The 12,019-nt window shown below is 43.3% G+C and overlaps 1 protein-coding gene across 1 annotated transcript; it reads right to left on the bottom strand.

Moving 5' to 3' along the window:
- Nucleotides 1–6,277: 6,277 nt before the first annotated feature.
- Nucleotides 6,278–8,219, bottom strand: TCEAL6 (transcription elongation factor A like 6; the record flags this gene model as incomplete). Its single annotated transcript, XM_082865024.1, has 3 exons — nucleotides 6,278–6,907; nucleotides 7,273–7,342; nucleotides 8,191–8,219. 3 exons carry the CDS (start codon nucleotides 8,217–8,219, stop codon nucleotides 6,278–6,280), a joined length of 729 nt encoding a protein of 242 aa, XP_082721150.1.
- Between the last annotated feature and the right edge of the window lie 3,800 nt (nucleotides 8,220–12,019).

Below are 12,019 nucleotides of genomic sequence, written 5' to 3'. Positions count from 1 at the left end.
AAAAGCCTCTAATATTTGAACCAAGACTGCTTCCTCCCCACTTTCCAAGTTCAGTGAGCTGGATACTCCATTCCAGACTGCCGTAGCCAAAACACAGGGCTCCCTCTCCCCCACATCCCACCTGTGTGAGACACTGTCAGGTAATAAATGTCTTATTTTAAGCCACTAAATTTAAAGTAATTTGTTACATAGTAATAGAAAACTAATACAGATATTGGCACTGAAAGTACCAAATACCTAAAAATGTGGAAGTGGCTTGGAAACTGGGCAGTGGGTGGAGGCTGGAAGAACTTTGAGGAACATTATTGCTTTGAACCACCTGTAAGTAAAAATATACACCTCATAGACCCTGCTAGCACAGGTCCAGAAGGATGTGAGGAGCATGTTATTGGAAACTGGAGGCATGAGATCCTCATATGCAGTAGCAGAATGATTAGTGAAATTATCTCCAACAGTTCACTGGAAAGCAGCACTTGTAAGTGATAAACTTGAACATTTAGCTGAAGGGATTTCCAAGCAAATTGCTGAGGTATGGCCTGGTTTCTTCTTACTATTTATATCAAAAAATGGCAGGAGAGAGACAAATTGAGGGAATATCTGTTAAACAAAAAGAAAATAGGACTTGATGATTTGGGAAATTCCCATTCTATTCAAATGGCAAAATACACTAAAATTAAGAGATACCTTCTGAAAGAATGACATAGAGAAAAAGTTGAGTGTGTAACTAGTATGACCTTTTGCTGAAACCTCCAAAAGTTAAAAAAGTCAGAGTACTCAGTCACACAAAGCTTATTTTTCAGCAAAACCTGACAGCCTCTAGGAAGCTTAAGGGGTCTAGAGGTCAAAGAAGTCAATAATTTGAAGTATGAGAATGATTTAATGTACCACTACTGGCTTGGTGATGGAGTCACCATGTGGCAAGGAATATGCACATCCTTTAGGAGCCCAATGCATGCACACTCAGCCACCTCAGCTGGAGCCAAAGATAGAGAAAAATCATCTCAGAGATAATTGTGTGTGTAGATTTTGTCCGGTGGAGTAAAACCCAGTGCAATTTATTCAAGAATAGCAAGGTTCTTAAGAAAATTATATCAATGGAAATATTGTCAGCTTGGAATGAAAGAGACAGAAGAGCACAAAATGAAAGCAGAATATCTGAACCCCCAAATTTTTCTGGTGGGAAGCAGCCTGATAAAGCTACTTAACTGGGAACACATGCTACCTTTAATTAAAAAGGAAGGATGAATCAGAGGACAGAACCAAGAGCTCAGAATAAAGAGCTAAGAGTCAAGAGTCTGGAGCCATAAGCACAGAGGGTGAAGCTAAGAGCCACAGAGGACTATTCTCAGGTCTTGAAATCTAACAATGGAAGTCCAGCACTTTTGGGATAGTGACTCCTTTTTATCTTCCGTTTTCCCCATTTTCATTTATAACTGTTATCCTGTGCCTCTCCCATCATTATATGTTGGGAGTTTTGTGGGCAGAAAATTTGTGTCTTTAGTTTCATAGGTCCACAGAGGAGATGAATATCTTTAGGAACTGCACTTAATGAATTATGCCCAAGATTCTCATCCACATCTGGTTTAGATAATTTAGATGATGAGATTTTGACTTCTGAGCTAACACTGTAATGGGATGAGATTCTTGGGAACCTTGGGAGAAGGTGAATGTATTTTGCATTTGGGAAGGACATGAATCTTTGGGGATCAGAAGGCAGACTGTGGTAAGCATAATTTTAAGATGGCCTACCAAATTACCAGCCGATGGTGTATATATACCTTCTTCAAGTTATTCAGTCAAACACTAATCCATATATTTCTGTGAAGTCATCTTGTAGATGTAATTAGGGTCTCAAATCAGTTGGCCTTAACATAGGAAGATTATCTAGGTGGGCCTTACCTAATCATATCATCCGTTTAAATAAGGGGTCTAGAGTTAGAGACAGAAAAGTCAGAGATAAGAAGCATGAGAAAGAGTCAATGTGCTATTGCTGGCTTGAGAATAGAGTGAGTCTCATGGTAAAGAATGCAAGTAGCCTCTACAAACTGAAAACAGCCTGACCACCAGCAAAAAAGTGTACGACCACAATCCTACAGCTGCAAGGAACTGAATTCTGAAAACAACATAAATGAACTTGGAAGCAGATTTTTTCCCCAGAGTTACTAGAAGAGAACTTGGTTTGGCTGACATCTTGATGTTAACCTTGTGACACCCTAAGCAGAGAAAACACAACCATGGTGTGCCAGACTTCTGACCTACAGATGTGTGAGCTAATAAATGAGTGATCTGTTAAGCAGCTAAGTGTGTGGTAATTTGTTGTGCAAGAGTAAATGATTATATATTGAGACAAATATCTGTACCATCTGTGCCCTTTATGAGTGGCCATCTACAAACCTATTCCTCAGACTTCCTCATCATTAATTTTCCAATTTAATTCTCTCCAAGTCCCTGACCAATCTTTTAATCATTGCACATGAACCAGAGTAGATCCATACCTACCACCACGATGTCTTCACACAAAAATTCTACCCACTGGTATCATTTCTCTTTCCCACTATTTTCTGAGTCATTCCTGAGTGGGGCTATAGTGCAGCAGACATCCATTTCCACCTACTGTCAACACACCAAGAAGATACATCCATGAACTGGACCACTGTTGTATCCTTCTTTTTCTAACTGGTCTTGAGGAACTCCCCATGAGACAATATATGTTTTGAGAGAGAGAGAATGAAATAACAGGAGTAGGTCTGTAATTTACTTGTGCCTTCTTTACTTACTCAGGCCCAGTCTTTTAAATCCATTTGCAATTAATGGTAGAAAGCTGGTGCTCACACCAAACTTTATTATTCAAAAGAGTATATAGAAACAAGTTCATAGTGGATGTCTCATTTGCGCAGAAAATTAAAACCTCATGATCAGATGCTAAGTCTTTACCAAGGACTGGTAGCAAGCTACAAGCAGTTTTCAAATGGAGACTAGTTGCCAACAGAAGAGGGCATGTTGTTTTCTCTAAAACACTCGGGTGTGTATTGTAATTTTACTACTGGGGCTTTCTAAGGCTTCATAGACTCTGTCTAGCAGGAATACAATACAATCGGGTCTGCAGAGTCATGAAGCTGAAGTGTCAGAGAAACTTGCCCTACAGCCTGGACCTACTGTAGATCTTTTTCTTGCTCTGGGCACCACTCAGAACTGGGAATCATAGGGAGTTCAAGCACAAAACCAACATGATATAAAACCCGAGTCCTTGATTCCCCCAGGCTAAGTGGAGAAGGACCATCTGCTGGTAGCTCAGCTGCTATCCCTCCAGGGAAGCCCCTCACCCCTGGCCTCCCACCCTGGTAGGCATGCTTCTGTTCTTTTGTGAGGCTATGCTCCTGTGGCAACACAGAGCCCTTCACTGGGCCCTTTTACAGCACAGATTCCACAGCTGTTTAGTTTCACTTTGCAGAACCTGTCTTCTGGGCTTAAGAAATTCCACTTTCTCCAGCCCAGGAGCTCTCCTTGGTGCTGCTGAGTGTATATTTCTTTTACTAATGACAGCTCTAGCTGTGAATTGCAGTAGTTCCTATCCAGGCCGTGAAGCCCATGGCTTGCGGATCATTTTGGAATTGTAAGTAACCCCTGTTTGACAACTGAAGTTATTTTTCCAAGGTTATTTGTGTAGACAGAGGCTAAACTTGGAGAAAAATTTGAGTTCCTAAATTAGTCATTATTATTTACACTTTTAATAAGTACCTACTATTTGTCAGGTACTGTGCTGGGCACTAGGGATACAAGTATGAAATGGACTGGATATTCTTTGCAATGCAAAGAGTCCAGTGCCAAGTTTCTCAGTTTTTTGAAAACCACAGCCCACAGTCAGAAATATACTTTTCATCACAACTCATGGTGCACATACATACATACATAAGTGAAATATAAATTTCACAAAACAATATTCACCCTATCTTCAATTTGATATTTTATATTTGACTCTAATCAACTTTATTCTAGTTCATTAAAAAATTACAAGTCCTGACCCAGTGAATTAATTTCAAGACCTACTAATGCATGGGGGGAGGGGTAACTGCAGATTGACAAACATGGGTCTGTTTAATAATCTATGATGTGTATCTTATATGGGGCATATACTTATCCTTTCAGGCACATCCTTCATGTGAAGGTGGGAGTGGAAAGCCTAAAAAGAGTCTCCCTCTAAGCCAGTGCTTCTCAAACTTCAATGTGCATAGGAATCATCTGGGGATCTTGTTAAAATGAAGATTCCAACTCAGTAGGTCTGAGTAGGGCCTGGGACTCTGCATTTCTAATTAGCTCGCAGGTTATGCTGATGCAGCTGGTGTATGCACCACATATTCACTGATAAGGATCTAAAAATCAAATATGTTGATGGGTCTGCTGAACTGCTAACGCAGGGCCTGACAAGAGTTTCCTGGGAGAGAATTCAACCTAGGAAGGAGAGACTGCAGGTGAGATATTAACCTGTGAGAATAGCAGTTTCTACCATGCAGATATTTCCCCCCTGGTCTAACCTGTAACATCTGAATTTGGTAAGAAGGATGCTTATGTATGCAAAAACACGCAAACCAACAAAATATACATAAATGATCATTTTGCTTAAAAAGAGTCTGAAAGGTACTAGTCTCAAGTAGCACTAGGGGGATACTCACAGGTAACAGGGTAACTGTAACTCTAAAGTGAAGAGAGGGCTTTATCCACACTTCTATAGAGGTCAAGGGTAGGTGGTCAGTGACTCCAGAGAAATTGATATGGCTTTGGCACCTTACACCCTCCAGCTCATTACACAGTATCAGTAATGAGTACGGGACCCAGGAGAAGAAGCACAGTGCCCAGCAGACATGGCAGTATCCCGGAGAGAGTGGCACCTATCTCTCAGCTGCCTGAACTTGTTCCTGGGCACAAGTGAGACCTCGCTCAGTTCTCCTCTAAGAGTCTGATTCCATCCACATACCTGCTAGTGCATGAGAGTGGTATGGGAGCCATTCCTTCCCCAGGTATCTGGTGGGGGCTAGGTCACAACACATCTCATACACTCAGTACCTCATTTGGTCCACTTGGTAGTCCCATGAGGCAAATATTATCCCCATTTTACAGATGACAACACTGACCCTTACAACAGTGTGTCTGTTATAACTGCCAAGTTGATTCCTCTAGCTCTGGGTACCAGAGTTAATATGAGTTTTACCTATTATTGTACATTCTAACAACAGGAATATTGTGTCTTCATTGCTCTCAAAAACTCACTGAACAGTCCAATCACTTATCATGTATTGTTTTCTGGTCTTAGTTTTTTTTTTTTCTTCAGTAAATTTCTTTCTTTCTTTCTTTCTTTTTGGCTCCGTTGGGTCTTCGTTGCTGCACGCAGGCTTTCTCTAGTTGCAGCGAACAGGGGTAACTCTTCTTTGCAGCATGCGGGCTTCTCATTGCAGTGGCTTCTCTTGTTGTGGAGCACGGGCTCTAGGCATGCAGGCTTCAGTAGTTGTGGCTCACAGGTTCTAGAGCACAGGCTCAGTAGTTGTGGCGCATGGGCTTTGTTGCTCCACGGCATGTGGGATCTTCCCAGACCAGGGATCAAACCTGTGTCCCCTGCATTGGCAGGTGGATTCTTAACTACTGTGCCACCAGGGAAGTCCCTTAGTTGTTTTTTAATGACTAACATAATGCATATCATTTAGGAAAAAGCAGAGATGAGTGAGCAAAGAAAAGAAAGATAAAGAATCACACATGGTTGGAGCCATAGGACGGTAAAGGACTCAGAGAAAGGACAGCAGTGCCCATTGACATGGTTCCAACTAGGAGAAGACATGGGGATGGGCACATCTGCAGAGGAATGGCGTGGAGGTACCATCAGGTGACTGGACTTAGTTTTGAGTGCAGGTGAGACCTATTTTTGGCTACCAAAGCAAGAAAAAAGCATCACTTAATTTTTAGATTTTTCTGTGCACAGATGCATTACACAAACATTTATACTTTTTCAAAAATGGTTTGATACTATATATTCAAATCTGAAAACTGTTTTTTCTTTATTGTTGTTTTACAGTATACCATGAACATCTCTTCCATGCACATGGGTGAAAATCCCCTACTGAAACACAGAGAGCACTGTAGTTGGATCAAAAGGCTGCTGGTAATGAGAGTGACACCTAAAGCAAAGAATCAGCTTAAGATTAAAGCACATAGCATGGCAAATGCCTGCCAGGGAAAGCAGGGTCAGGGACATTCTCATTAGAGGAGTCAGAATTGAAGGCCAAAGGCATTAAAGATATGGGATACCATGTAAGCGCCTCTGGCCCCTACCTCCGCCCCTCATTCCCCTGACACCCTGTTGGCCCCTTGGGGTGAATGGATCCTGTACATCTCTTTGCATCCAATGAAAACCATCCATTTTCTGTCTTTTCCTTAGCTCTTCCTGAGCCCTTGACATATCTGCACATTCTGTCATCATCTCCTCACTGCCCAGATGCCTTTCCTGTAAGTTGTTCTGATAGTCCTTGGGGGAATCGTCTGTCCCCCTGTCCGTTTTTCTTTTTACTTTCCGGGGCACATAGTCTTCAGCGGTGCGCTTTTCGGCAGCCCGCGGCTGACTCTCTGGCTTTGCCTGGGATTCCAGCTTGCCCTCACCGTGTGGCTTTCCCTCAGCTTCGGACTTGTCCTGCTTTTCTCTCTTCCTCTCATCTTCTGGTTGTCCCTGGTCTTCTGGCCGTCCCTCATTCTGGAGCTCTCCCTCGTGTTCTGACTTCCCCTCCACTTCTGGCTTTTCTTCCTCATCTGACTTTCCTTGATTTTCAGACTTTACTTCATTTTCTGGCTTTCCTTCGCTTTCCAGCTTTCCTTCATTTTCATTGCAGAGTTTTTCCATGTTGAGATGTCCCCTCGTTTTCCTGTCCTGGGGGATGGGATGCGGTGGGGTGGGGGGAGAGAGACAAGAGGAAACAAGGGAGACTGAGGCCTTGGGGGTGGAATGCAGGTCCGGATAGTACTGGCATCTCACCCTTGTCAGCGTTCCCCTGACCTGGCCCAGCCTAGTGTGCCTTCTGGCCACCCTTTACCCCACCATTCCTCCTGCACTGAGAGCCAACCATTTCCCTGGCAGGCCCTGCCACCTTGTACCATCCTTCAGCGTGGCAGAAAGTGTGTATATTATATATGGGGGGATGGGCAGTAGGGCCCTCAAATTCTGCCCAAGCTGTGCCCTCCACACCCGGCCCCCAGCTCTGTGCCTGTCCAGTGCCTCTCCCTCCTTCCGCTGACCTGCAGGGATTCTGGAAAGGTTCCTCCTCCTTTTCTAGCCTTGCAGAGTGCTGGGAACAGACATGCAGACCTGTAGACAGACAGGAGACAGAGAGGGGCTGCACGGTCAGCAGATTGAGGTCCCTTTCCTGAATCATGGCCCTCCTCATCCAACGGTTCCCCCCAACCTCCCCTGACCCCGCACCTCAGTCGCCAAATCTTTTTTTCAGGCCTCAGGACCAGACCAGGATGCTTTACAAACTGTTTGGGTCGCTGGGACCCCTCCCGGGCAGGCAACCCGCCCCGCCCCCACTCCTTTACGCGGAGCTCAATATTTCCTCATAGGCTCAGAGTGTGAGAGGGGGGTTATTTCCAGAATTTGTCTACCTTTCACTGTCGCACTGCGGGGGCGCACTCCCCCCCCCAATTACAGGCTCCAAAATGGATGTAGGGCGCAGAGGAGGGGCGTCGAAGAGGCGGCAGGGCCCGTTGCAGGGTCCTCCCTCCCTACCTGTCCACGCCACGCCCCGTGCCCATCCTCACCCATCTCGAGACCCCTTCCCCTCTCCCCGCTGCTACCAGATCCTAGTCCCATCCGCTTCCTCCCCTACCCGGGCCGCCAGCAGCGCCCACCTTCACACTGACCTGCAGCGCCCGCGCCGGGCCTGCACCTCCTCTGGCTCGCCTAAGCCTGCTCGCCCCTCGCCCGCCACCCAGATAGCTCCGGGAGCTGGTTCCGCGCGGGCAACGCGAGCGACGGCGCCGGGACCAGATTGCAGGGTGCCCGGCCAGTCACGTGAGCGCCACGTCACCGGAGCTCGGTCTCCCCCCCATCCCAGAGGGACCGGACAGCTGAGGACTGTGTGGGAGCGGGGCGGTTGGAGGAGGAGTTACCGACAGAGCAGGTGGGGAGAGGCTTCCTGACTGCAGGTGCTTTACCTGGCGCCTCTCAGGTCCTCGCTCAGCATCCCTCTGAGATGCCCTTTATCCCCAGTTGTGACAGCTGATCACAGGGAGGGTACCCGACTTCTCCAGGAGCGCTCCACACGTAGCCCCACAGCCCGCTTTCAAGACCAGCTCCGCCTGACTCCAGAGCGCTGGTGGTGGTGCCCGCCAGGAAGCTGCGCTGCCACCTTGAGTAGCAGCTATGTCCTGAGCCTCTGCTCTTCTCGGTCCATGTGTTCTCTCTCCCTGGCTGATCTCTGTTCATTTCCCTCTTAACACAGATGATTCCCAAATCTACATATCCAGGTTATTCCCTCCCCTGAGTCTCAGACCTTCTTTGCCAACAGTCTATTGGACACCACCGCCTGAATATCCCTGCGGGACCTCAAAATCCATAACCCCAAACTGATTTTACCAACTTCCTTCTCGCCTTCTCTGTTCACTTCACTCCACACTGGATATTTGCACTCCAACGTTTAACCTATTCTCATCTAGAGAGAATATCAGACTGCTAAAAAGTTAAAAAAGAAAAAAAGGATGCATTAAAACATTTAAAAATATGGACCACAGGTGCACAGATGCATCGTGTAACCCATGTTTGTCCCTCTTCCTTCTCTTCCATTCCCTTTCTTCTTTTTTCCTCTTTCACATTTGTGAAACCACCACCCAACCCAAGACTAGAAAACTGCCAATAATGTAGCTTCTACAGTGTTGTCACAGACACACACACAAACACACACAGGGTATACGTGTGTCTGAGTGTTCATATGTGTAACTATGGGACACCACTGTTTCTATTTTGATTTGCAAAATACCACATCTTGTCTACACAATTATTAATTACATGTGTGACACAACCAATTCTGATTATATTTCTGATGCATGTGTTTCTTAATTTAGTAAAGCATCTATCTTCCTACAACATTTTGTTCCACCAAAATGTGTATTCTCATTAACACATTAACACCACATAACAAGTAATTTTATCCTCAAAGTTGAATTTATTAACTGAATTCACAATGCCATTAGTAACAAGGCTACATGTTTCCCTTTCATCAGTAATACAAAAAATGTATTATTATTGTATTATTATTCCATTAATTTGATGAAAGTAATATCAAATCACTGTTGCTAGTAACTGATTTTCTTTGTAATCATCTGATGATGCTGATTTTAAACTATCATCAATAATTCTTTCCTAAGTTCTTTTGCTAACAGAGCCAACATATTAGGAGCTATCGCTCCTACCTTTGAACATGCACACAAAAACTTGGGATTCAAAATTTGAATAATTAAATTAGAAGAAAAATAATTTCTTCTAAATTAGAAGTTCTGTTCATAGAATGAGAAGTCAACACAACTTCTGCACCTGTATGTACTAAATTGACATATTCTTTTTAAAATAGCTACTACCTTCTGAAGTAGATGCAAATGTTTCTTTAGCAGGTTTGTATATTTGGGTTTTCTTGAGGTCAATAGTATCACTACAGTCCCCTTGGTGCATAGTAAATATCAGCAAACATTTTGTGGGAGTTAAATGTTTATCACCAAAGAAAACAGAATTCGTTACTTAATTTTTCATTCAATCTTGTTCAAAGATTGAATAAACATTTCCAACAATAAAGTAAATATAGATGTAGATTTACACTGCATAATAAATCACAAAACCACTGTACCAAGGATGTTCAAGCTACATGGCAGCACAGCTCAGCTTTTACTTCCCTCACATATTTCTCATACATTTTCATGCATTTTAAATGTCCTTGGCATGGTCATGGCCCAACTAGCTAATCACATATAACCAGCAGAGGTAGCAGCATCAAATGCTTTTGTCACTACCACTCAAGACAAAAAGGGGCTCGCTCTCTAGCTGCTCCTGTGTGAGTTTACTTCATTTTAACAGTGAATACCCTGCATGTTGTCCTTGAAAGGGATGTGTTAATTATGTTGAATTAGAAAAGAGACTTTGCAAATGTGATTAAGTTAAGAATTTTGAGACAAGAAGAATATCCCGGATTATCCAGGTAGGCCTTAAATACGATTACAAATGTCCTTATAAGAGGGAGATAGAGGGAGATTTTACTACAGAAGAAGGCAATGTGACAACTGAAGTAAGGTGCTAAATTGCTGGCTTCAAAGATGGAGTAAGGAGCCGTGAGCCAAGGGATGCAAGGAATGCAGCTCTATAAACTAGAAAAGGCAAGAAACTGGATTCTCCTCTAGAGCCTCCAGAGGGAACATAGCCCTGCCAATAAACTTGATCTTAGCCCAGTAAAACTGATTTTGAGCTTTTGACTTCCGCAGCTGTAAGATAATAAATGTGTATTGTTTTAAGCCTTCAAGTTTGTGGTTATTTTTTTACAGCAGCATTAGGAAACTAATACAAGTAAACAAGGTCTACTAAACCCATTCTGGCTTACTTTTGTAACAAGGAAGAACAACTCTTACTCTATCTTGAAACTATTTTAGTTCTTACCTTTGTATTCTGCTGTTAGTTGCCTTTGCTTAGTCATGCTAGCTCTGCATATAACCACATTAATCATTGAAGGAATTTTGCCTGCAGCTTGGGGTGTAGGTGATAGCTCCCTTTTGAAAAAACTCTACCTCCCCCCCCCCCAGGTGATAAGGAAACAAAATCAAGAAAAATTAACGTTTGTCTTATCTAGTTCTGCAGGAACATCTTGGCCAGACCTGATTAACTTCAATGGGAGTCAACCAACCAAAAACAAAGATGTTTCATAACTTCCCTCAGACCACTACCCTTGCACAGCTGCTTAAGGCTATTCCTCACCACCTGACCTCACCTCCTCCTGCTTCTCCTTTTGCTAGCATAAAAGAAGCTTGAATTCTACCCCAAATTAACATGGTTCTTTAGGACATTAATCTGCCATCTTCTCAGTTTGCTGGCTTTCCGAATAAAGTCGATTTTCCTTGTGCCAACACCTTGTCTCTCGATTTATTGGCCTGTCTTGTGGCAAGTGGTGTGAGCTTGGACTCAGTAACACATTAATGTAAATATCAGCAATAATAATACATTGTTTAACAGTGAAGATTTTTGGATAAATGTTAAACTATATGGGATGCCAGGTCAACAGGCAACCCTTCTGTTCAGGGCAGATCAGGAAGTGTTTTTATCCTAGAGGTAGTTCATGTAAAGTCACATGCCCCACTGCCTGGCACATAGCAAGTGTTCAATTGGGGGTGAGTTTTCTTAGTTTCCTAAATGAGAAAAACCATGCCTTTTTAAAACCTATTTTTAGACAATTGTAGATTTACAGGTACTTGTAAGAAACAATAGAGAGAGATGTCTTATGCCCCTTACCCATTTTCCCTCAATGGTAACTTGTGTAGCTACAATAAAATATCACAAACAGAAAATTGACCTTGATATGATGAAATAAAATTCATAGTTTAAGGTAAGACAAGAAAAATTTAAACATAAAAATTTTTCTCCACTTCTTTAGTCCCCCTCCCTCTCCTCTAGTGTGCATTGTGCATCTGCATTATGCATTGACCAGACCTCCCCAACAGCAGAAATACCTGCTCAACCACAAAGGACAATTTTTCTTTTTCTGATGCCAGCCATGTAACCCCTTAGAAGATAACATTCCTTTCTTAATCATGTAAGGTGTCACGATGACCCATCATTCACCTTGTACATACAAACATCTTTGGTGAACTTTATGTACAATGTCAATATATCACTTCCCTTAAAGATAGTGATTGGTGAAGAACAGGCTGGTCATATGACCTGGGGAGATACTGGGCGCCCCACCTAATGGAAGGTCTTAGCTTAAACACTTACTTATGACCTTACTAATGT

The sequence above is a fragment of the Leucopleurus acutus genome (genome assembly GCF_964270905.1).
Source record: "Leucopleurus acutus genome assembly, chromosome: X".
NCBI lineage: Eukaryota > Metazoa > Chordata > Mammalia > Artiodactyla > Delphinidae > Leucopleurus > Leucopleurus acutus.
This window is presented reverse-complemented; position numbering and strand designations above follow the sequence as displayed.